The sequence below is a fragment of the Cervus canadensis genome, chromosome 13 (assembly GCF_019320065.1).
Source record: "Cervus canadensis isolate Bull #8, Minnesota chromosome 13, ASM1932006v1, whole genome shotgun sequence".
NCBI lineage: Eukaryota > Metazoa > Chordata > Mammalia > Artiodactyla > Cervidae > Cervus > Cervus canadensis.
The window spans coordinates 13304627-13330668 of NC_057398.1; the positions used below are offsets into that span (position 1 = coordinate 13304627).

General features: G+C 36.7%; 1 protein-coding gene across 5 annotated transcripts in view; it reads right to left on the minus strand.

The window, feature by feature from the left end:
• Positions 1 to 26042, minus strand: part of HMCN1 (hemicentin 1) — a 512408-nt gene that overhangs the window by 199135 nt on the left and 287231 nt on the right. For all 5 annotated transcript variants that reach the window (XM_043486094.1, XM_043486095.1, XM_043486092.1 and 2 more), the window contains 9 exons: positions 25747 to 25894; positions 23203 to 23329; positions 20519 to 20673; positions 9182 to 9460; positions 8378 to 8659; positions 7504 to 7612; positions 5681 to 5850; positions 4328 to 4482; positions 324 to 447 (listed from right to left, as the gene is read on the minus strand). In XM_043486094.1, the coding sequence (XP_043342029.1) occupies positions 324 to 447; positions 4328 to 4482; positions 5681 to 5850; positions 7504 to 7612; positions 8378 to 8659; positions 9182 to 9460; positions 20519 to 20673; positions 23203 to 23329; positions 25747 to 25894 (1549 nt within the window). The remainder of the gene's footprint in view (positions 1 to 323; positions 448 to 4327; positions 4483 to 5680; positions 5851 to 7503; positions 7613 to 8377; positions 8660 to 9181; positions 9461 to 20518; positions 20674 to 23202; positions 23330 to 25746; positions 25895 to 26042) is intronic.

A 26042-nucleotide genomic window follows, 5' to 3' on the forward strand; every position in this document is an offset into this window, starting at 1 on the left:
ACAGACAATGCGAAGGAAAAAATCTGCAACTTCTGGTTTTTCAACAAAAGTTGTCTGTATAAAGCTATCAGCTGACAGAATTGAAATAATTAAAACCCAAGGTGGTGTGTGTGTTTATGAGCTCTAGCATGTCTATTTGACAACATGAAAACTGAAGATCTTCAATATGAGTGATGACAATAATGTAAACGATATACTTTGCTCATATGGACTAAAATAAACACTCATCTCTTTTATATTACAATTCAATAAAAATGGGCCCAATATGTTTTTCAAAAAGGCCACAGAAACACTCCTCTGTTAAGACATGGAGGCGCCATTACCATGTACATGCAGTTGAACGTGCTGCTGCGTCTCTCCAGCTGCATTGGTAGCCGCACACGTGTATTTGCCCGCATCTTCCATCAGGGCTTTGGCGATTTGTAGAAGTCGACCAGAAGACTGTATCTAATCGGGGTCAAAAAGGATGGCAACGTTCTGTACTTTACACATGGACTTGAAAGTATTTGCTGCATAGACAAACTCATTTAAGTTTATAATATCTAATTATATTCTTATGCTGGTATCTTAATTACCTTTTGACAAATTAGAGCCAGATCGCTTCATCATGCACAAGAAAGCAGACTATTTTGAGTGAAAAGCTTTTCTTATGCATTGGAAAACACAAAGTCAAGTTACCTAAGGCCAGCCTGCTGGTATAGTCATAAAAGTCCACTGAATAAAAACGCTTTAGCACTGCAACTATGAGGTATGTGATGAAAATGTAGCTATTTGAAAAAAAAACATGGTTATATTTATATAACACTTCATAAATAGCTTTAAAACAACAATCTTTTTTGATTAAATGGTCACAGGGGCCAGAAAAACAATAAAAATTATAAAATATGAGTAATGGAAATGCAGATAAATTTCCTCCTGTCTGGTTTCCCTTATTTCCCTCTTAAGCATATGACAACCAGCCTCCACCATTTTGGAACTCGTGATTCTGTGGTTATACTTTGAAACTGATTATTCAGGGGTTAGCAGTAACTTCCTTTTTTTAAGATTTCTTTTGACGTGGACCATTTTTTAAAGTCTTTATTAAATTTGTTACAAGATTGCTTCTGCTTTATGTTTTGGTTTTTTTCAGCCGTGAGGCATGCAGGATCATAGCTCCCCAACTAGAGACTGAACCCCCTGCATTAGAAAGCAAAGTCTCAAGCATTGGGCCACCAGGGAAGTCCCACCAGTAACTTCTAATCCCAGCACCCAGCAGTCTAGGCAGTGAGCTAACACTGCAGCATTTGACATTGTGGACTTCCTACTCCTTCAGTTACTCCTCTCTCTGGTAGTTGAGGAGACAGTACTCCCTCAGTTTTCACTCTCTGACTTTCTTAGTAGATTACAGAACCTGCTTCTTCCTCCTGTCCCATAAACAGGAAACTTGGCTCTCTGATAGTTTTCATCCAAACCCATGTCTTTGATGAAGAATCCTGTGCAGGCTCCTAAATTTACAGGACTGGCCTCAACTTCTCTCCTGAGCTTCCAACTAACTGTCTGCTGGACAAGTCAGCACATGACATGCAACACCTCCAAAACAAAGCTTATAACTGTTTTCCGTGTATTTCTGAACCTAATTCTCATGTCACGTTTCCAGTCTTGTTTAATGGCACCGGTCATCTGGGTTTCAGAGGCCACTTTGACTCTCCTAGTAATCAGGCCATGCTCAGATCCCTTGCCTCCATTCTCACAGCCACTGTGGGATTATAATAGCTCCTTAATTTATATTCCAGTGTCTCCAGCCTCCCAAACTGCTAATCTGCCTTGCATACTGTTGCCAGAATAATTTGTCTAAAACGCAAATTTGATCCTTTTACCAGTCCCCCTTCAAAGCTCATGCACGGCTCACCACTTTGCCCAGAACGAAACTGGAGCTCAGCAAAACCTTCCAGGCTCACCACATTCTGACCCCAGATGATCTCTCTGTGTGCTGCCATGTACACTCCCACTTAACTTCTTCTCCAGTCATACTGTACTAAACATGGCAAGCACACATTCACATACTTATATTCACTTTTGGACTTTCACACATGGCCTTTAAAAAGTGCCATAATTTCTTAAGACTCTGCGTTACATCAGTTTTCTCTCCTGTTTCTTCTCACTCTTTATGCTGCCCTTGAATTAAGTCATCCCTGTCCATGAGTTTCAAATATCATAATGTGTCAATATCTACAGCTATCCTTTGAGCTCCAAGACCATATATTCAATGGTCTACCTGGCATCTCCACTAGTTTATTTCAAGATCATCTTAACCCTAAAAAGTCTAAAACTCATAGTTTTTCCCCCTCAAACTTGTCTGCCTCCAAAATCTCCTTTCTCACTGGATGGCATCACTATCTATGCACTTGTGTATATTAGATTCCTACTAGTTTTTCTTGATATTCCCCACTCCCTCACCTGTTATCAACAATCTATAATCAAGCTCTAATGATTTAACCAGTAAATAACTCTCAGGTATATCCATGTATTTCAACTCTGTGGCCAGTAGATGAGTTCAAATTTCTATCTTTTCTCTCCTAGACAAAAATAAGTAAGTTCAACTGATTTCCACGTATCTACTCTTGACTCCTTCAATTCATTCTCTAAAGAGGCCTAGGTAACTACTGAAAATGTAAGCCTGCTCAAGTCATTTTTCTCTGAAAACTCTTCAAAAACCTCCCATTGCTTTAAAGTGAAAATAAAATCATTAACATGACTCAAATACTTTCTAACATCCTCTGATCTCTTCTAATATCATTTCTCCCTTGCTCTTGCTTCCCTAAGCCAATGGCTTGCTTTCAGGTTCTCAAGAGGTGTCATACTGCCCTTTAAGTTCTTTGCCCATGAACATCTTCTCTGAAAGATTCTACTCAGCTCTCTTCTATTAACTTTTCCATTAACTCCATGTGTTCTTCAGATCTCTCCTTACAGACTTTCTTCATAAATTACCCTCATGCTTTTGGAAGAGGTCATTGAGAGGAAGTGACCGCCTGCATGACCTGTGAGCTGGACTCAAGCATTTGGAGGCTCCTGACCCTCTCCTCGTGTTTGGAATGTGCATTCCATCTGCCTCTCCAGTGCCAGACACTGCCCAAGGATATAGCCTTGAGATAGTAGTGTGGTGTTGAGACCATCTGAATGGATATGTGACTAAACCTAGTTAGGGCCTCTATATAAACTTTTAAGATTTGGTAGGCAGGTGAGGAGATGTATCCATCTTACAAACATTCAAGACAAGCCTGGAAAGTAAGTTCCCTTGCTTATTAAACCTGCTGCTACCAATCTGGAGTGCTGTGACTCCTTCTGAGGTCTCTCTCTCCCCTCTGAATAGGAAGGTGGTTTTAGATTACACCCGAGAAGCTCCAGGGGTTGCAAACCACACATGCTCAAAGGCAGCATTTCTTATTATCTGTTCTTAAACCTCTCTAACTCTCTCTTAAAATTACTCATTCCTGTCTCCAATTATACTTTTGTATGATTATATGATAAATATCTGTCTTACAGGTAAGCAGTTGTTTACCTGCACTATATTAGAAGGCTATGTATTAAATCTTTTGTTAGCACAAAATGTGTGAGATTAATTCCACTAGATTTGGAATAGGAGTAATAAATGAACAGATACCATCACTTCTGCCAGGAAAAGAACTTTGCATATCCCTCACTACTGAAACTTACCTCAAGCAAAGTGCAAGCCCATTTTAGTCAATTAACCTGATCTTAGAAGAAAAATCTATTATTTTAAATGCATCATTTAAATCACTCAGGTTTACAATCTACCCATCTCTTAATTCAACAAATATGTACTGACTATAGTTATATGCCAGGGACTACACTCAGTATGAAAGATACAGAAATGAACTTACTCATAGAGACTGGTCTCTGTCATCTTGAAGATTATAAACTAAACTATATTTTCCAAGACATATTTCACCTAGGCTTATGTAGTCATAACTCCACTTTAATCCTAGTCAAAGGTGAACATATTTGGGATACTCTGACTTAGTACTGATGAACTGTTCATCTGTGGGACACTGGTTTTTTTAACAAGTAAAACAGGCATATGTTGAGATAATACAAATAACAACCACTATGTTAAAATCAACATCATTGCTGAAGTTATTAGTCTTTAATTCCATTTTTCAAGTCAAAATATTAAACTAAATTCTAAACAAGCCTAAAGACAACACATAATATTTTACTGCATTTCCTGCAAAATCTGTCCAACAGGAAAATCTATAGTTAAGAAAAGAGAATATGACAGCTCCTTATATAGCTTTACCATCTTTGACATAATAATATTCATACTTACTTTGAGGTTTCCTTGGGCAGTGTTGACAGGTTGTCCATCTTTCAACCATGTAATAGATGGATTTGGAATGCCATTAGCTATGCACTGCAAGGTGATGGGCTTGTACTTTAATACAGCTCTCTCAGAAAGACCTGAGGATTTGATTGTTGGAGGAACTAGATTTAAGGAAAAGAGAAGAGAAGGAAGGAAAGAAAGAAGGAAGAAAAAAGAAAGTTGAGGAGGGGACAGAGGGCGAGAGGGAACAAAAACCATAATCAGGAGAATCAATACTTAAAGATCTGTATTCCAAAACTTGAAAGTTTAAAATTTAGAAAGGAAAAGATCACAAAATAACAAACAACAAAATAAATTCACCAATGCATTTCATTTATCATTTTCAGCAATTTTAGAGTTACATATTTCTTAAGTAGGATCTCTAATTCTCCAAAGAATAAGTAAAATGTGTTTACAGCAATTGCAATCCACATGTATGTTTGGCTTACAACCTTTTGGTCTGTTTTCCTAATGTATTATGACCTTCCATTTCTCCAGAACTGCCTCATTTAATCAGGGTGCATTTCCAGTACCCATATTTATACCACATGAATCTGTCCCCAGCAGGGCTGATTAAATCCAGAATGGTAATCTGATTTAAGCTGGGCTTGCCAGATTTCCTCCCTCAAGAACTGGAATTGACACTGAGAAACGGGATTGCCTATACTCTATCATGGGATTGAAAAAGTGGGGGGAAAAAAACAATCTGCCTGGGAAGACTGAAACTGATGTTCATAGAAACCTCTGCTTGTAGCTTTCAAAGGCTCTCCAGTTTCTTCTTCCAGTCCTTCTCTTCCCAAGGACAACTAGCAAGTGAGATACATAATACCCTGGCAGAGGTTTGCTGTTGCCAGAGTAATGGTTCTAACCCTATTATGCCAGTTCCAAGAATACACTTATGTGCCCTGGATCCCCCGCATCATACCTTCAGCCTCCATTTCTGGAAATGACTTAATTCACACTCCCTTCTGTTTTGGCTGAAAGCTTGAATGCTTATAACCCCCCTTTATTTGCTGCCTATCTCTTCTTTGATCTCATTGCTCAGACCCTTGCATGCTATGTAGAATATACCTCCTACCATTTAAATTCCATCTCAATTCATTCACATGGTTATCGCGTGGTTAAATCTTCCATGTTAGTACAGTGCCTTAAAATTTTCCATTATTTAACTCAAATTTTCATCCAAATTCACATTCAAATTTGTACTACTTTCCACAATGCAAGTTTCATCCAGATTAATGAGTCACAATCTGAATTAGATACTGAAACGATGCGTAAATGAATTTTCAGTGAAATGTCCCTGTCCCTTCTTCAGCATACCATGAACAGTTACTTCAAATTCCTTCTTGCGGTCTCCAGCAGTGTTCGTTGCTACACACCGGTAAAGGCCTGTGTCTGACACCTGAGCCTGGGCAATAACCAGTTTGCGTCCACTTAGTAGGATCTTGACTCCATCTCTTTCATCAATGAGCTGGCCGTCCTTCAGCCACCTACAGAAACAGAGCAAAAAGAAGTCTGGAGATATATTTTAAATAACTGCATTCCTAAATCATCAGTCAACCACTCTATCTATTTTGGAGAAACTACATTTACTAATATATAGTGGGCTTATATATTTATATATGTCGGGAAGATCCCCTGGAGAAGGAAATGGCAACCCACTCCAGCATTCTTGCCTGGAGAATCCCATGGATGGAGAAGCCTGGTGGGCTACAGTCCACGGGGTCTGCAAAGAGTCGGACACGACTGAGCGACTTCACTTTCTTTCCTTACACATATATTTGGGCTTCCCAGGTGGCACTAGTGGTTTAGAATCCGCCTGCCTAATGTAGTAGATATAAGAGACATGGGTTCAATCCCTGAGTTGGGAAGACTCTCTGGAGAAGGGCATGGCAATCCACTCCAGTATTCATGCCTGGAGAATCCTATGAACAGAGGAGCCTGGCGGGCTACAGTACATAGGGTCGCAAAGAGTCAGATACAACTGAAGCGACTTAGCACAACACAGAAGAGCATGATATATTTATATATTTTTTCAATTATGTACTTGCCTAATTTCCCATTTGCTCACTCTAGGAAATAAATTGGAAATCAGGAAAAGAAAAAGTTTAAAAAGAAGTTGGCATATTGTAGGAAACCAAAGAACTATGTGTACAGGTCTTCATTTTTTTTATTAATGCCGAGCTACAGAAAGGGGCAAATGCTCCTACATGTCTCTCACTTCCAATGTTTAGATAACATTAACAGCAAAACACACACAATCCTAAAACATCTGTAAAATAAAACCCTAAAATCATATGGTATTTTATAAATTTTAGTTTATTATGAGTTATCACTTTCCATTTAGTTTATAGTCATGTGTGTGTGCTTAGTCGCTCAGTCATGTCCGACTCTTTGCGACCCCATGGGCTGTAGTCCACCAGGCTCCTCTGTCCATGCAATTCTCCGGGTAAGAATACTGGAGTGGGTTGCCAAGCCCTCCTCCAGGGGATCTTCCCAACCCAGGGATTGAACCCAGGTCTCCCTCATTGCAAGCAGATTCTTTACTGTCTGAGCCACTAGAGAAGTCCATAATCATGTGTGGAGCTATTTTATTCCAACAACTAGTTCAGCATCTGTTCGTTTGCATATCCCATAGCACCTCGGAAATGAAAGGTAAGTAATCAAGAAATACTTTGTGAATGAAGGAATGAAAATAAAAGAATTGGTAGTCATATATTCATGTTAAGTTCCTCTATTTCTCTATTTCTGGTACAATGTTTTAAATGTATTTGTTCATTAAACATCTCAGTGCTTCAAGAAGATCTGATAGATAATACTTAATATTCTGTTTCTATGAATTGAAAATGTAATTTTTAAGAGCATATAATGAATTCCTCTAATGGAGCAGATTTATGGGCCCTGTGAGTATCAGATAAAAGTTGCCTTGCATTGAGTTAGCCAAAAAGCTTATTCAGCTTTCTTCTGCCAAATGGTATTTTTGGCCAACCCGATTACAGAATACATCTTTTAATAAAAGAGGTATATAATCAGTATAACTTTATACAATCGCTTTTTAATGACACAGAACCTCTTTCAAAATAGCTTTAAAACTCTCAAATAAAAAAGTGGGAGGTATTTAGAAGACATACCAAAGCCCTTACATGATAGTTGGTGGAGGAGAACCTGTCACTTGACAATCTAGTTCCAGCAAGTTATTGACAGTTACAATGAAGTAAGACGTTTCATCTCCTCCTTCTATAGCTGGTGGCACTACAAAAAAGAGGGATGAAACATACAAAGAAATGTATAAAAGAGAAAATACAGTATCCATTAAGCAATACTAAGTTGTTCTTTAGGAGGCTGATAAATATCACAGTCATTTGGTACATGAAGGATACTTGAAATGGACTCTAAGATATGTTTTACAATATGCATTTGCCAGGGTCAATAAATATACTTTTGACACACTGCATTTTTCTCAGCGAACCGAGCACAATGGCACTGCTGATGCTAAGAGAACATAGTCAATTCATATCTTACGTTGTTTATTGTCATTAGAATATGACAAGGGAACCTCAAAAATTGGGTCTGCATTGGAAGTTTCATTTCATTTCATAAAGAGAGACTCAAGGCTACAAGATGACTTCCCAAGGTCCACAGACTGTTTCTTGTTGCTTACCACAGTGTTCATGACACGTTGTCACTCAACGCACAGATACTGTCACAGATGTAAAAATGTTACTCACAGTCACAGTGAGAGACCATGCTGTTACTGTAATCAGATTTTGTCACAGATGTAAAAATGCATCTATCTATTTAAAAAGTATACCTATCAGAATAGGTGGAAGATTCAGGTGGGTTTTTAGATCTTGGGACTCTGGTGGTCAATCCACCATTCAGTAATAGGTAGTCCAAAGTTGAACAGATAAATAAACCTTCTCTAAGATTGATTATTTCACGAACACAAAAGCATTTCATAAACAAGGCAGGTTGTGCTATGAACATGAGAATACAGGGGGTGGCCTTCTCATTTACCTAAGACATCAACTTTGTATTTGATTTCCTTTTCTCCTGCCACACTCGTAGCCACACACACATACTGGCCCCGATCGACTTCTAGGGCACGTGTGATTTCTAGTTTCTTCCCACCAGCTTCTATGCGGATGTTGCCACCGGCTTTCACAGGTACACCGTCTTTCAACCAGGTTAGAACTGGAGGAGGGTGGCCGGCAGCTCTACACTCCAGTGTCAGTGAATGAGCAACAATCACTTGCTTATTCAGAGGCGCAGCCAAGTCACCTTCGATCATTGGAGGAACTAGAGGCAGAAAAAAGCCATATTTCAGGCAATGCTTTGGAATCGTAATGAAATAAACGGGATTTTTCTTTTTACTCATACAGGTTGACTATAGGACCTATAATCAAAACTATAGTCACGTCCCTCCTCCACTAAGCTACTGAGGAAAGAATTTCTTGGTTCTGCTTATCTACAACTGTTCTAAATACTGTGGGTTACTCTGTACCATGTCTGGTCTACAAAGGACGGACTAGAGAGAAGGATCTCAGTCCTAAGAACTACTTTACATTCTCCATAAAAATCAAATGGCCTAGATTCCTAGGATCCAAAGGCAAATGACTGACTGAATGAATGATCACTTCTTACGAATCTTAGTTTCTTAAAAATTTTTTCCAAATCAGAGGACAAATTCTTCCAATTTCAATCCATAAATATAGAAGACAATACAACCCAGCAGGGATTTATCAGTGAACAAATTGGATGTCGGTGTATTAGGAAGCATAGGCAGAAAGCACATAATAAAAAAATATGTGTTTTCCTTACCATAGATATCCACATGGAATGATTTTTCAGCAGTTCCAGCAACATTGGTTACTTGACACTTATATGTCGCTGAATCAGAGACCTGTGCTCGAGGGATATGAAGAAATTGTCCTTTTTCAACATAAAGTGCTTGTGAGCTGGATATAACTGGCTGGCCATCCTTATACCAAGTAATAACAGGCATTGGAAGTCCTCGTGTTTCACATTCCAGTTTAATTATGCTGTTGATCAAAGCTGACACTTCTGTGGTGACATTCCCTCCTTTAATACTAGGTGGAACTACAAAGGATTTCAGAACACAAACAAGGCTTCTAAGTTTTAGCATCTGCATAAAAGTCTCAAATGAATGCTCCAGATGTTTAAATAATGCAGTAAAGTAAATATGAATTAAAGACAGTTAGGAAGTCTGTGATTTATCTACCGATAATTAGTTGTCTGGGGATTCCCTGGTGGCTCAGTGGTAAAGAACCTGCCTGCAAACGCAGGAGATGCAGGATCGATCCCTGAGTCTGGAAGATCCCCTGGAGTAGGAAATGGCAACTCACTCCAGTATTCTTGCCTGGAGAATCCCATGGACAGAGCAGCCTGGCGGGCTACAGTCCACAAGGTTGCAAAGAGTCAGATACAACTTAGCAACTAAATGATAATAACAACAATCAGTTGCCTGTCTTGTCAAAACAATCTTCATCACCCTCCTTTTGGGAGTCAGATTTCAGTAAAAGTAGAAACTCAGTTTTCATTTCAGGGGTTCATTTAAGTCCAATAGATCATGTTACTGTAACTAAGAAAGTCATGTTTAACAAACAAAGCAAAACAAAACTAAATCCCACTTAGAGTAAATACAGTAAGTTTGAAATCAGGCCAAGAGAGCAAAAATGTCAGATGAGGTAAAACTGTATGCCCTTTCCCCAGGAAATAAAAAAGGTCGAAGTGCTTTTAGAACCCAGCTACTGGTAAGAACTGTAGAGTCTAACTTTTGCTTACTTTTGCTTACTTTTTTTTCTTTGGAACCACAGAGAGTTCATTCACTGAACTATACTCATCTAATTGGTTGCATGTGTATCTTCCATAATTCAGCAACCACATGCCTGGCCTCTCACACCACATGAGGACAGTGCTGCGGGAAAAACAATGCCACTGGCTCAAGCCCTGCTGTATACTCTGAACACGATCATGCCAAGATTCTGCTATCATTCCAATAGCTTAAAAGAAATCAAATGGCATGTGCCTGAATTTGAGTGTCTTATTTTTTTACATCAATTTTTAGTTTAGAAGAGAATGTTTTTCTTATGGGACGAGAGTTACAAGTTTTGGAAGCACAATCACAACGGTAGAGTGCCATTCTCATCAATTGTATCAAGGATACACAATATCAACATGGCATATCACTGATGATGTTGACCTTCATCACCTGGTTGAGGTAGATATTGCTATGTTTCTCTACTGGAAAGTTACTCTCTTTTGCCCTTTTGAAAATAATCACTCTTCCCAGCCCACAGGTATCAGGTGAGGAGCTATTATGTTCTACTTCCTTGAGAGGGGGAAACTACCTACATAATTTTTTTTGGAATTCTCTGTATGGGAGATTTGTCTCTCATCCCCACTTTATCTATTTATATCAATATAGACTCATGGAGACTTATTATACTTTGAGTATAATCCAACACTATATTATTTCATTGTTCAAATTTTTCCAGTTATGGCCATTAAGAACAATTCCAATTGACCCTACCTAAGCACCTAGATAGCATATTAAAAAGCGGAGACATTACTTTGCCAACAAAGGTCCATCTAGTCAAGGCTATGGTTTTCCCAGTGGTCATGTATGGATGTGAGATTTGGACTGTGAGGAAAGCTGAGCACCAAAAAATTGATGTTTTTGAACTATGGTGTTGGAGAAGACTCTTGAGAGTCCCTTGGACTGCAAGGAGATCCAACCAGTTCATCCTAAAGGAGATCAGTCCTGGGTGTTCATTGGAAGGACTGATGCTGAAGCTGAAACTCCAATACTTTGGCCACCTCATGCGAAGAGTTGACTCATTGGAAAAGACCCTGATGCTGGGAGGGATTGGGGGCAGGAGGAGAAGGGGACGACAGGAAGAGATGGCTGGATGGCACCACCGACTCGATGGGCATGAGTCTGAGTAAACTCCGGGAGTTGGTGATGGACAGGGAAGCCTTACGTGCTGCGATTCACGGGGTCGCAAAGGGTCGGACACGACTGAGCGACTGAACTGAACCGAACCCCTTTGACATACATCACATTATTTTTGTACTTTCTTGTTTTCTGCTCCTACTAGAGGCTCCAGGCTCATCTATATATTCCCTGCCCCAGTTCTGCCCCAGAAATAGAAGTAACTATTTCTCCTAGAAGCTCTGGTTCTTTTTAGTGGAAAAGAATATTAGAAAACAATATCTGAATTTCAGTGAAATTCCTTAATGTTTTCTGATAATTGTTCTTAGAACCAGTTCATAGTGACAAACATTCATATACACATTTTTTTCTCACACATAAATGAAGGCAAGATCTACAGGCACACCTCGTTTTATTGCACTTTGACTTACTGTGCTTTGCAGACATTGAATTTTTCACAAACTGAAGGTCCGTGGCAACCTGCATTGAGTAAGTGTATTGGCACTATTTTTCCAAAAGCATCTGCTTACTTGCCATCTCCATCACATTTTGGTGGTTCTATCAATGTTTCAGGCCTTTTCATTATTATTATATTTGTTGTGGAGAGCTTTGATCAGTGATTTTAATGTTACTACTATGACTTGCTAAAGACTCAGATGATAGCATTTTTTAGCAATAAAGTATTTTTTAAAATTAAGTTTTAAGACATAATACTTTTGTACATCTAATAGGGAAACTAAAAAAAAAAATGGGTCTGACTCACTTTATTGCAATATTTATTGTGGTGGTCTGGAACTAAACCTGCAATATCTCAGATGTATACCTACATTGTGAGGTGAATTTGATGGTAGAATAATTTTTCTATAAGGTAATTTACTCTATAGATCAGGACAGCAGCTCACAGGCTAAGCAAGGAGATGCTGAATCAAGTGTAGTTTTTACATTTTTGAACAACTGGAAAAAAAAGCAAAATAATAATATTTTGTGACATGTAAAAATTATATGAAATTCCAACTTCAACACCCATTAAGTTTTACTGGAATACAATCATGTTCATCTGTTTGGGTACTGTCCATGCCTACTTTCACTTCTACGATGACCAAGTTAAATTGTTGCAATAAATACCAAATATGGTGTTCTCATTGCTTCTCACTGTTGTTCAGCTCACCATAAATTTCAGTGACACAGTTATAACCAAATAGCATTTGAAGTGCCATAAATATCACCATACCATGATATTTTATTTTATCTTTATTACTAGTGCATACTCCTCACATCAAAACATTGAAAATAAAAGAGAGAAAAATGGGCTTTAAAATGTAACATTTTTAAAGCACAGCACATTGTGGATTATTCTGCTATTAGGTTCAATAGCAAAGCACTCAGTTTCTTTTTTAATAACAGTATAGCTGTTTTAAAAAAAATAGTGTTATTAAAATCAGTGTATACTAACTTTAGAAGACTAAGCACTCATCACAATATTTCCCACTCAAAGAAAGACAACAGATAAATGAATAAAAAATGGAATGTTTCCTTAAGCAGAATTTCTTCACAATGATAAAAAGTCAAAATAAGCCTACAATTTAAGTTTCTTAGTGGCTCATTTGTTAGCCAAGCCTTTAATTTAAGAGTGATTTAAGTATAATAAGCCAAGAATGATTGCATTAGCAAAGAACTGTGTCTAATCAGTTTGTTTAAGACTATTAGCTTTTCCATAAGAATAACTGCTTGAAGAGTTGAGAACATTGACAACATTAATAATTTTATTTAAAAGGACTTTTCTGAACTATATTCTTGGCTCTTAACACATTGACAGATGTTGCTGATACTACTTAGTTGTCTTTTATTTGATAAGTCAATGCCATGTTTGAATATACTGAAGAATTGGCCACTAAGAATAGCCTGCATGGAACAACTGCAACTTCAACGAAGTTGAAAAAACACTAATTGATTACAGTCTGAAGTGGAATCTGTTAAGATGTGCTATAACTGATGGTGATAAAAAACACCATTGGTTTAGAGAAATTTACTAAGGTTATTAGGGAAATTTACAAGGCTTATTAAAATGTACAGTTTTAAAAGTATCTTTATTCTTTGTAGTATTAATCAGCAAGCACTTGTGTAAAATATTCATGAGTTATTACGCCAGTACTGTCCATGGTGTATCTTACTTGCTCTTATGGACTTAAATACCATCAGTTCCATGAATTTTTGTCAGAATTAAAAGGTGAATATAATGAATTATCCTAACTTATAGCCGTTTAATGTCTTAATGATGGAAAAATTACATTGCGCTTGATACTAAGACTGAATTTTCTTTGAATGAGAATTGTTCTCAAACACCATTATTGCCTACTGAATGGCTGTGGAACTTAGTTTTACTACCAACTTGACAATGTTTCTTAATAAATTCAACTTAAAATTATCAGACAAAATCAGCTTTTAAATGCAAAATCTATATTGCTTAATGAGTCTTGCTAACGGTTTGTCAATTTTGTTTATTTTTTCAAAAAACCAGCTTTTAGCTTTGTTGCTTTTTGCTATTGTCTCTTTAGTTTCTTTTGCATTTATTTCTGCCCTAATTTTTAAGATTTCTTTCCTTCTACTAACCCTGGGGTTCTTCATTTCTTCCTTCTCTAAGTTGCTTTAGGTATAGAGTTAAGTTATTTATTTGACTTTTTTCTTGTTTCTTGAGGTAAGCCTGTAATTCTATGAACCTTCCCCTTAGCACTGCTTTTACAGTGTCCCATAGGTTTTGGGTTGTTGTGTTTTCATTTTCATTCATTTCTATGCATATTTTGACTTCTTTTTTGATTTCTTCTATGATTTGTTGGTTACTCAATGTTTATCGCAGCACTGTTTATAATAGCCAGGACATGGAAGCAACCTAGATGCCCATCAGCAGACGAATGGATAAGGAAGCTGTGGTACATATACACAGTGGAATATTACTCAGCTGTTAAAAAGAATTCATTTGAATCAATTCTAATGAGATGGATGAAACTGGAGCCCATTATACAGAGTGAAGTAAGCCAGAAAGATAAAGACCAATACAGTATACTAACACATATATATGGAATTTAGAAAGATGGTAATGATAACCCTATATGCAAAACAGAAAAAGAGACACAGAGGTACAGAACAGACTTTTGGACTCTGTGGGAGAAGGCGAGGGTGGGATATTTCAAGAGAACAGCATCAAAACATGTATATCATCTAGGGTGAAACAGATCATCAGTCCAGGTTGGATGCATGAGACAAGTGCTCGGGCCTGGTGCACTGGGAAGACCCAGAGGAATCGGGTGGAGAGGGAGGTGGGAGGGGGGATCAGGATGGGGAACACATGTAAATCCATGGCTGATTCATGTCAATGTATGACAAAAACCACTACAATACTGTAAAGTAATTAGCCTCCAACTAATAAAAATAAATGGAAAAAAAAATCTATATTGCTGACAGTCATTCTGTTGTTTGTATCACAAGTAATCACAAGTTGCTCTATGCATTTTCCATTCTGTCAAACAAAACTTAGATCTTGATTTCCCTACAAATTTGCAATGAATATACTTTCTGAACTCAACGTTCAGTTTCAATAACATTTATCAGATTTTGATGCAAATGCAGAATAACCTTCCACATTTAAAGTCCATTTATCTCTGAAAATGAGGTCCTTCCATCTAACCCTCAATTGTAATTGATTAGCTGGTTAGTAGAACGGCAGGGTGAAAGTCAAATATTAAGAGAATATAACAGAATACTACAAATGCCTTTTAAGTAATGAATATAATCAATTAAAATCATGTTCGTGAAATGACATCAGTATTTGAATATCTATTTTCATGAAAAGACATTTTCAAAGACGAAATACATAAAATCTCATTACAGATCAGTATTAACAGATGAACACCTGAATTCAACTTTGGTGACAGTAATCATTAACTCTGAACTCTTAGTAAAATGTTACCCTTCCAAAGGAACTCCATTCTCTTTAGTAGACTTGTATTACAACATATTTTACAATTTTTATAATTGCCAGAAAGACAGAATATCAAACAATTAATTGGTAGACATTTATTTCTATTTTTATGTAAATACCTACATAATATCATTGATTTTCTCACAGTCTGAAAAACCTAAAATATTTTCCAACTTTGTTGTTGTTCAGTTGCTCAGTTGTGTCTGACTCTTTGCAATCCCATGGACTGCAGCATGCCAGGCTTCCTTGTCCCTCACTATCTCCTGGAGTTTGCCCAAGTTCATGTCCATTGAGTCACTGATGCTATCTAAAGATCTCATCTTCTGCTGCCCTCTTCTCCTTTTGCCTTCTATCTTTCCCAGCATCAGGGTCTTTTCCAATGAGTCAGCTGTTCATATCAGGAGGCCAAAGTATTGGAGCTCAGTCTTTCCAATGAGTATCCAGAGTTGATCGATTTCCTTTAGGATTGACTGGTTGAAACTCCCTGCAGTCCAAGGAACTCTTAAGAGTCTTCTCTAGCACCACAATTTGAAAGCATCAATTCTTCAGTGCTCAGCCTTCTTTATGGTCCAACTCTCACAATCATACATGACTACTGGAAAGACTATAGCTTTGACTATATGGACCATTGTTGGCAAAGTAATGTCTTTGCTTGTAACTCATTCGGCTTGGCATTTTACATGATGTACTTTGCATATAAGTTAAATAAACAGGGTGACAATTTACAGCCTAGACATATTCCTTTCCCAATTTTGAACCAGTTAGTTGTTCCACATAAGGTTTTAACTGTTGCTTCTTGACCTGCATATAGATTTCTCACGAGGTAGGTAAGGTGGTCTGGTATTCCCATCTCTAAGAATTTTCCACAGTTTGCTGTGATCCACACAGTCAAAGGCTTTGGCATCGTTGATGAAGCAGATGTAGATATTTCTCTGGAATTCCCTTGCTTTCTCTATGATCCAACGAATGTTGGCAATTTGATCTCAAGTTTTTCTGCCTTTTCTAAACCCAGCTTGTACATCTGGACGTTCTCAATTCAAGTAATGCTTAGGCCCAGCTTGAAGGATTTCGAGCATAATCCTACTAGCATGGAAAATGAATGCAATTGTATGGTAGTATGAACATTCTTTAGCACGGCTCTTCTTTGCTATTGGGATGAAACCTGACCTTTTCCAGTCCTGTGGCCATTGCTGAGTTTTCCAAATTTGCTGACATATGGAATGCATAAGTTTAACAGCATCTTATTTTAGGATTTGAAACAGCTCAGCTGGAATTCCATCACCCCCCACTAGCTTTGTTCATAGTGATGTTTCCTAAGGCCCACTTGACTTCACACTCCAGGATGTCTGGCTCTAGGTGAGTGACCATAGCATCATGGTTATCCCAGTCATTAAGACCTTTTTTTGTATAGCTCTTCTGTGCCTTCTTGCCAGCTCTTCTTAATCTCTTCTGCCTCTGTTAGGTCCCTACTGTTTCTATCATTTACTGTGCACATTCTTACATGAAATCTTCTTGAAGAGATCTCTAGTCTTTGCCATTCTGTTGTTTTCCTCTATTCCTTTGCACTGTTTATTGAAGAAGGCCTTCTTATCTTTCCTTGAAATTCTTTGGAACTCTGCATTCATTGAGTTGCATATATCTTTTCCTTTCTCCCTTGCTTTTTAGCTTCTCTTATTTCCTCAGCTATTTGTAAAGCCTCCTCAGACAACCACTTTGCCTTCTTACATTTCTTTTTCTTTGGGATGGTTTTGGTCACTGCCTCTTGTACAATGTTATGAAACTCTGTCCATAGGTCTTCAGGCATTCTATCAGATTTAATTCTTTGAATCTAATTATCAATGAGTAAATCTACCTATTTACCATCTTTCCCTTTATAAAAAGGTTTGTCAAGTTCTGCTACAAATAGTTAATATAAATTCAAGCCACCATTTTTAAATCTTAAGAAGGAACATTTACTCAGACTTAAGTTTTAATTTTGATTTCAGCCTATTGACATTAATCTGGAAATGTATATCAACTCTATGGCTCAAATTGTCTAAATAAACTGGCTAGCCTAATTAGTTGGATGATAAATTAATGAAGTCAAGAACATAGGTTCAAACAACCCCTTACCCTCCATGAATGTTTTACAAAGGAATATCACTTGTACTGAAAAGGGTTTGTTTAAAAAGTTTGTATTTATGAATTGAGAAAAATTACTCAAAAAACATTTCTAGCTGACAGAAGAACAATATACCATCTACTGTTTAAATTTCCCAGATAAATATTTCTTCCTGCTTCAATTTATTTCACATATACTTTTCTGAGTCCTATACTTCTGTTTGAGGAAAGGTGTTACAGGTAAATGCTATGAATCCACTGTACATTAAAATGTACCATGTATATACACTCAAAAACTTTTATACCATTTGTGGAAATTCTCAGATCTGAAACTTATCCATGATTAAGTTAAAAATCTTTACCTCAAAGTACTAGCTATGAATTTGCACAATCTCCCCATAGGTTATTAAATGCTCATTTATTTCCTTTTCTCATTCATTTCCCCTCATTTTCCCTCCATATCTTTTATTTTTCACTCATATTTTCTCTCCATTTCTTTCCTTATTCAGGCAAAATGTGCATTTCTGCCTTTCAGGTGCATCAGATCCAGCTGCTTTATCCTCACATAAAGAAAGAAGATGAATGAATCAGCTGCAGTGAGAAACACATTCTCAACCTGAGATCTATATTAGTATTCCTCACAGTTCATCCAAGTATGGTCAATGTTTCATTTATTCTTATAAATAAAAGCATTTTCACAAGTGAAATAAAATAAGCTTAAGATTACACACTCAGAGGGGTAGACGAGCTTGCCAGAGAAGAAATGGTATTATTTCCTAATTATAATACTTAAAATTTCAGTGCTGGAACGCCTTTCATCTCTGACAACCTTAGGTTTAATCATTCATTACGGGCCTGTCTCCTGTGTGCCTGAGGGCATGATACCGAATGAACAAGAGGACCTGAAGTGAAAGAAGCCAAGTCCTATGGAAGTAGGAGGCTCACTGAATCACCACAAGTATTCATCACAGACTTGGGCAACAACACAACAATGCAGAGAAGACTACTCAACAGCTTAAGGGAAATATTGCACCTATTGTTTAAAAACCTGATTCTGGTCGGAGGCCAATGGTAGCAATAGTCCTTTCGTTTAACTTGGATGCCTGTATAGCTAATCTTTCAGTAACATTACTGTGTTTTGGAGGACATGTCTATTCAAGACTAATTTCTTCCACACGCTTCTATTTATAGACAGAAATGATTTAAAAGCCTGTATTAAGTAAAATTTCTTTGATTCAAGAAAGCTATTCAAACATTATATAAAGACAACTAACATTTTAAAAAGAGGAAGATCTGCAATTCAGTGAAGATATATAGAAACCAAGCTATATTCTATATATAGACTTCAAGCGGCAAGACAATAGAATAGTAAGTAGATAATAATAAAAGTCAGACACAACTTAGCAACTAAACAACCACCATAAATATTTATTGAAGTTTCACTGTAAGCCAGGCAATACATGTAAAGTATCCAGCAACTGATCCTTACAATTTCATTATTAAGTAGGTGCTATTATTATCCCCATTTTAGAGATGAGGAACTGAAGCTCAGAGGGGTTAGGCAATTTGTTCAAAGTTGCAAAGCTAGTAAGTGGCATAAGTTGGATCTGAACGCAAGCTGGCTTACCTCAGAAGCCCAAGTTCTTATTGACGACCAAACAATCACTGTCCAACAGAAATACAATGACCATATATATAATTTAAAATTTTCCAATAGTCACACTGAAAACTATGAAAATAAATCATTTTACTTAGTTCAATATATCTAAAATATCATCATTTCAGATGTAATCAAGGTAAAATTATTACTTAAGCATCTTCCATTTTATTTTCATATTAAGTTTGTCTTTGAGATCTTTCCTGGTAGCTTAGTAGTAAAGAATCTGCCTGCAAAGGAGGAGATGTGGGTTTGATTTCTGTGTCAGGAAGATCCCCTGGAGAAGGGAATGGCAACCCACTCCAGTATTCCTGCCTGGGAAATCCCGTGGGCAGAGGAGCCTGGCGGGCTATAGTCCATGGGGTCGCAAAAGAGTCAAACACAACTTTGTAACTCCACAACATTTTACACTTACAGCTTGTCTCAGTTTGAAGTAGCCACATTTCCAGTGCTCAGCAGTCAACTATAGCTGATGGTTACCATACTGAAAAGTTTGTCACTAGACAATTTATTCACTGAGCAAATATTTCTTGAGAGCTACTGTATGCCTGTGTGCATGCTATCAGACACGCAAAGCGAGGTCCTCCTCTTATGAAGTTTACCTTCCTTGGAAAGAAACAGCAAATAAGTAAATATACCCATAATTAAGCAATTAAAACTATCAGACAGTGATCCATGCTATAAGGAAAACTAGGACAATGTAATGGAGAGTCATTAGGTGACTCCTCTGCATTGGGAAGATCCTGTAGAAGTGACATTCCTGAGGTATTTGAACTTATTCTGAGCATCATACGCTACAGAAAAAAAGACAGTGCAGGAAGCAGACCCACCAATAAGCATGACTGACCTAATGAGTTCTACTCCTTTCTATGGTGTAATTCTTTGTGCCTGCAAGAGCATATTCAAATACCTTCCACGGCTTCTGGCATAAAAATGACATGACTTTAGCGGTCATCTTCCTCAGACGATAATGAAAGTTTTAGTGAAATAAGGGCTACATACCTCTCATGGGGACTTAACTGAAAGAAAATAACAGCACTGCTTAAAATATTTAAGTTATTATCATGTGGTCTGAAGAAAGGCCAAGATGGAATGAAAATGGAATAACTGCATACTATCAACTTCATTTTATTTCATGCATCTCTACTCTTTATAGAGCTCTTTAAAAACCCCTCTAGGTATACAGACATTTAATTTATGTGACACTAACAAATATGGGAATACCTGACCTCTTAAGTGAGATCATATGAAAATCACTGGATCCTGAAGAAATACATACTCAATGATAAAATGCATTAAAATCAGATGCAATGTTCTAGCTTAAAACAGAAGAAGATAGGCTTTTTCCCTTAAAGTACCATTTAAAATTATTTTGCGTTGCATAAAAGAGCAGTTAACAGTCAACCCTGATTTTCAATGTATGATGAGAATTGATAATAATAGTAAAAAGCATAAGAAAGTCACACTTACTATAGATTGTCAGTTTTATATCCTTGGATTGTTTGCCAGCTGCATTAGACACAGTACACTGGTAGCGCCCCTTGTCACTTCTTCGTGCATTCTTTAAATGTAAAACTTGTCCTCTCTCTAGAATTTCAATATTAGAGTCTCCCAAAAATAAAGGCCTAGAAAAAATACAAATTTATTCTATGGATCCATTTTCATTTTCCTAAACATTTTCTGTTTTATTAATCACAACAGAAATCATTAAGTTGTATTTTTTAGTAGGAATCTAAAAAATGCAATGATATGATTAAGTAGTCCTGTTCGGAAGAATGGAATTATTAAATTACTTTATTAATGAAAGTTAATTATCACTTTTAGATAAAAGATTCTTCCTCTTAAATTGTTGAACAGTAATAATAAAACATTTTATTTCATTCATTCACTGCCCCCCTTTTTTTAAATTTATATAGATAAATTTTCTACCATCATTCAGAAAAGAAAAACTAAGTGTACAGGAGCTTTAAGTCAAGGAATTTATTGTAAACTAATACTATAATATCTGGAAAAATATTCACAATATATAGTTATTACTAACTAAAGACAATGATGTCAACTTTCCTGATAAGTAGGTATTATAATAAATATGAATGCTTTCATAATCATTAGTACTGAAAGATATTTACCCCAAAGGTAGTTCATATATATTTGTCAAGGAGTCTTTTTCTACTGTTCAGTCATTTACCAACTACTATTATGTGACTGCTTTCTTTTGGTAGCAGCTTTATTTAATACTTAAAACATCACGGTTATTAAAGCCTATGATATCTTAAGAGTCATACCTTTAAAATCCCATTGATATTCTTTCAGGAAGACCTATATCTTGTGTTTAAAAAGCTGCAGGGAATTTGCCACATGATAAATGAATGCAGTGCTATATTAAAAGTCACTACTAAGATTAAAAGATTAAACAAAACACATTTAATTTTCTGCGGGAGCACCCCTTACTATTCCTTGGTATGACACTTTGAAGTTCCCTAAAACTGACAGAATAAAGTATCTTACTTTAATGTATTCTGTTTAAAGAAGTGGGAATACTTGGTAATGCTACTCAAATTTAAGCTACTTTAAAACTTTCACTGATTGCTCACTATGCATGTAACATAAAAATTGAAACAAAAAAGCATTATAATGAGAAAAGGCCTTCTTGGTTTATTGTCACAACATGAGTCTTTCCTGTTACTATTGTCAGTTTGTGTTCTTTCACACATTTTTCTAAACATTTTTACTCATAAGCGTATTGCTAGAGGAATCTCAAGTTGTTATACATAAATGGCATTATATTATTGTTCTATTTTTCTTTTAATTTGACAGTAGCTATGGAGATAATTTTGGTACCTATAGCTTGATTTTCTTTTTAATTGCTGTTCAGTGTTTCACAATATGACAACACTGTATGTCACCTATCTATTCTCCCAAGGTCAAGCTTTAAGCAGTTTTCACTTTGCTGCCATCACTGTTTCAGAGAGAATTAACATACAAGCCTTCCTGTGGAACAGACAATTGACTTCCCTTTCCTAGACACTGGAAGTGTAACTGCTGTATTAGAGCATATGAGCATTTAAAATTTAATATATATCAACAAATTGGCTTTCAGAGTACTAATTTATTGATACCTTGCTCCGTCAGAGTATCATATCCTAATCTACTGCACCTTAAGACAACAACTGATATTTTTCAAACTTCTACTATTTTTTTTTTTGCCAAACTGATCTATGAAAAATAGTCATGTTATTTTTGCTCACTTTCTCCAAATTATTGAAGGTGAGCATCTTTTAAAACATTTATTGCTTAACTATATAACTTTCTAATTGCCTGTTTATACCCTCCATACATTTTCCTATGTTGTCTTTCTTGACATATAAAAACTTTTTATACAATCCTTTGGTTCATACATTGTAAACCTTTACTTTTTGCTACTTAAGTCTTGATACCTACTTTAGAAATTATAAAAATACACAAACTGTAATAAATAAGCTCTCATGAGCAATACAAATCATTGCACCTATTATCAATGTGGGCAAACCTCAGCAGCCCTTGAACTTGAAGTCTGGGAAACATTTAATTGCTCTTTAGGGGGTGTTCTTTTTGCCCATATATTAAACTATCTTAAGTATTTATCTTGATGTCATAAGCAAATTTCATTTTTTAATAATTCACAAAATTCCATGTAAACACAAAATTAGTTCTTTATTTGGATCTTGCATTTCTTTATTTGTTGCTCTTAGCGTATATTTGTGCTTAGTTGCTTCAGTTGTGTTCAACTCTTTGTGACCCTATGGACTGTAGCCTGCCAGGCTCCTCTGTCCATTGGGATTCTCCAGGCAAGAATACTGGAGTGGGTTACCATGCCTTCCTCCAGGAGATCTTCGAGACCCAGGAATCAAACCTGCATTGCAGGCGAATTCTTTACCAGGAAAGCCCGTGCATATACTCAGTGTATAACAAATTGAATTTCTCCATGTCTCTAAAATAAATTCCTAGCATTTTTAAAGCATCTTATAATTCATAAATTTGAGACCATTTGTGAATATTACTTTTCCTTCATGTTCACTTATTAACACTCTAGGTGGTAAGATAATTAAGAGGGAGAAGATCCACATCTATTCACAAACAGTTTGACTTGCAACAAATACAGAAAAAGTACTCACTTGCCATCTTTGAACCAGTGAATAACGGGAAAGGGGGTGCCTTTCACCTGGCATTCAAGGGTGGTATCCTGGTTCAGGACAACCGAGACTTCACCAGGGGAGCCAGCACCTATTATGGTGGGTGGGACTTAAACAAAGATATTTTATCATGAAAATCTATGACTTAGCAAGAAGAGTAGAGGAGGGAGAGAAGATAATGATTTCTATAATATTTCAACAAGTTCTTAATGTCAAAAATAAAATATCATGCAATAATCCCCTTTCATATCACATCTGTGGACTCAAATATCAAACTTAAATATAGGAACACATTCATGAAAAATCTGACAGCAGAACAATTACTGAGAAGAATTGTGGTAATAAAGAATTCATTTCAAGCAACATTAAATCAATGCACAAAAGGAATTTAGAATATAAATGAGCAGTGAAGCTCATATAATGAAATTTGCTATGGCTATACATTTTAAATAATGAATGACATAGTCAACAACAATCTGATAATGTTCAAATTCTACATATTATACCATAGTGCTGTTTGAAATATACCACCCTTGTCTCTTTTAAAGGCCTTCTATGCTAAAATTGCATGTCAGATAAAACGTGAAAAGATTCACATTATATCTCATGTGAAAAGGTGCTAATTTTTATTCTCAGAATTACCAAGCATATTAAAGAGCTCCCATAAACTTCCCTGATCTTCAAATCCTCTCCCTTCACATCATGTTATGGTGATTAACTTGCATCTTCAGAGCCAAATGTTGTGCTTTGCTTAGCCACTCAGTCATGTCTGATTCTTTGGGACCCGAGGAACTGTAGCTCGCCAGGCTCCTCTGTCCACGGGGATTCTCCAGGCAAGAATACTGGAGTAAGTATACTGGAGAACTCCTCCAGGGGTTCTCCCCAACCCAAGGATTAAACCCAGGTCTCCCACACTGCAGGAGGATTGTTTTACCATCTGAGGCACCAGGGAATGATTAGCCACTAAAAGGTATCATATGCCAGGAGGGGCGGGTGGTGATCAAATTTGTTTTAAGACCATGCTGGCTTCCAAATGAACATCAGATTCCAGTAGCAAAGAGTGGATGAAGTGGACTTGTTAGGAGGCTATTACGTTAATTCAGTTTATAATTAACATGGGATTAAGAAGCAGACTTAACAGGATGTAGACAAATTCACAGAGTTGGGAAGAGGGAGTTAGGAAGAATCAGTGCCAGAATCAGCATAGCAGAAGCAAGTGGCAGTATGCAGGTGAAGGTCACTACGATGTGGGTCACTGAAGGTGACCAGAACAGACATTTGCTGAGACCTTTCTGTTCTCTACGTAACTAGGATATTGAGCCAAGGATAATGAGCTAAAAAAAACCAAGATACTGGGGAGGAGATTAGACATACAGCCTGAGAGCTCAGAGAAGAAGTCTGAGTTGGAGATAAAAATGTGGAACTCATCAGCACACAGACAGTAGTAAAAGTCATGAGAGTAATGAGTACCAAGAGAAATAATGCCAATGAGACTGATGACAGAAAGATTACTTTGTTTTTATAGCTGATACTTATAGATAATAATGGCAATTTTGGTAGAGGATGCAAAGTACTTCGGGCTTTGACAACACTTATGAGACAGAATTTTTATGTTATAGCAGTTTATGAATGATCACTTTAACACAGGATCATTCCCAGATGTCATTTCCATTCCAGACTTACAAATCATATGTCCTTTGATGACCAAAATACTGAACAGGAAGGAAGTCAATTTATCACAAAGTGAACTTTAATCAGCAAAAATAATTTCACAAGCTAAACTTATGAAAATTCTAATTTATGATTAGGATTCAAACACTTTAAATATTTTAAACACCAATTTGTTACAGTTTCAGCCTGTTCTCAGAATTCTCCCCACTTAATTAGAATTAGGGCTGAGGTAATTTAGTTACAGAAATTATTCAGAATGCAGAGGAGGGTGAATTTGTTACATTTATCAGTTCAAGTACAACCCAGGAGCTTCAGGAGAGGTCAGCAAATGACTGAATTTTACTCTGCATTGTGACTTCCCCGGTGGCTCAGACGGTAAAAGCGTCTGCCTACAATGCGGGAGACCTGGGTTCAATGCCTGGAGAAGGAAATGGCAATCCACTCCAGTACTCTTGCCTGGAAAATCCCATGGACGGAGAAACCTGGTAGGCTACAATCCGTGGGGTCGCAGAGTCAGACGCGACTGAGCAACTTCACTTTCTTTCTTATCCTCTATAGTTATCTCCCAAAGAATTCCCTGACCACCTCAATAGAGAAACGGACAAGAGCAGTAATTTAGTATTTTATGTATAAGTACCATGTACCCAAAGACATCACTATATGATAAATAACAAATATCTACAAACTTTCTATATCATATAGTTCTGATTAACCAATATTAAAGACAAAAATAATAAGAGTAAAGTGAATTCTATTTCTATCAAATTTTCATCTCTTTAGCTCTTTATTACAGTCAGTGCTATGCTATAAAAAACACACCTGAATTGTAGTTTTTGAAAAGAATATTTTCCTTACCTAGCACATCAATGTTAAAATGCTTTTGAGAAGTGCCTGCAACATTAATTGCTTTACAGGAATATCTTCCTGCATCCTCTGGAGAGGCTCTGAAGATCTTTAATATCTTCCCATTGTTTACAATCTGAATACTGCTGCTCTCAGTCACCTTTTAAGGCCAAAAAGGTCAATGTTATTTCCAATCCTAATAAAAATGTCTAATTAAAATTTGAAGCAAAATTTTTATATTGCTATTAATAAGACAGTCACATCTGAATGATTAATTTCAGAGGCAGAGGCAAAGATGTATGCATATT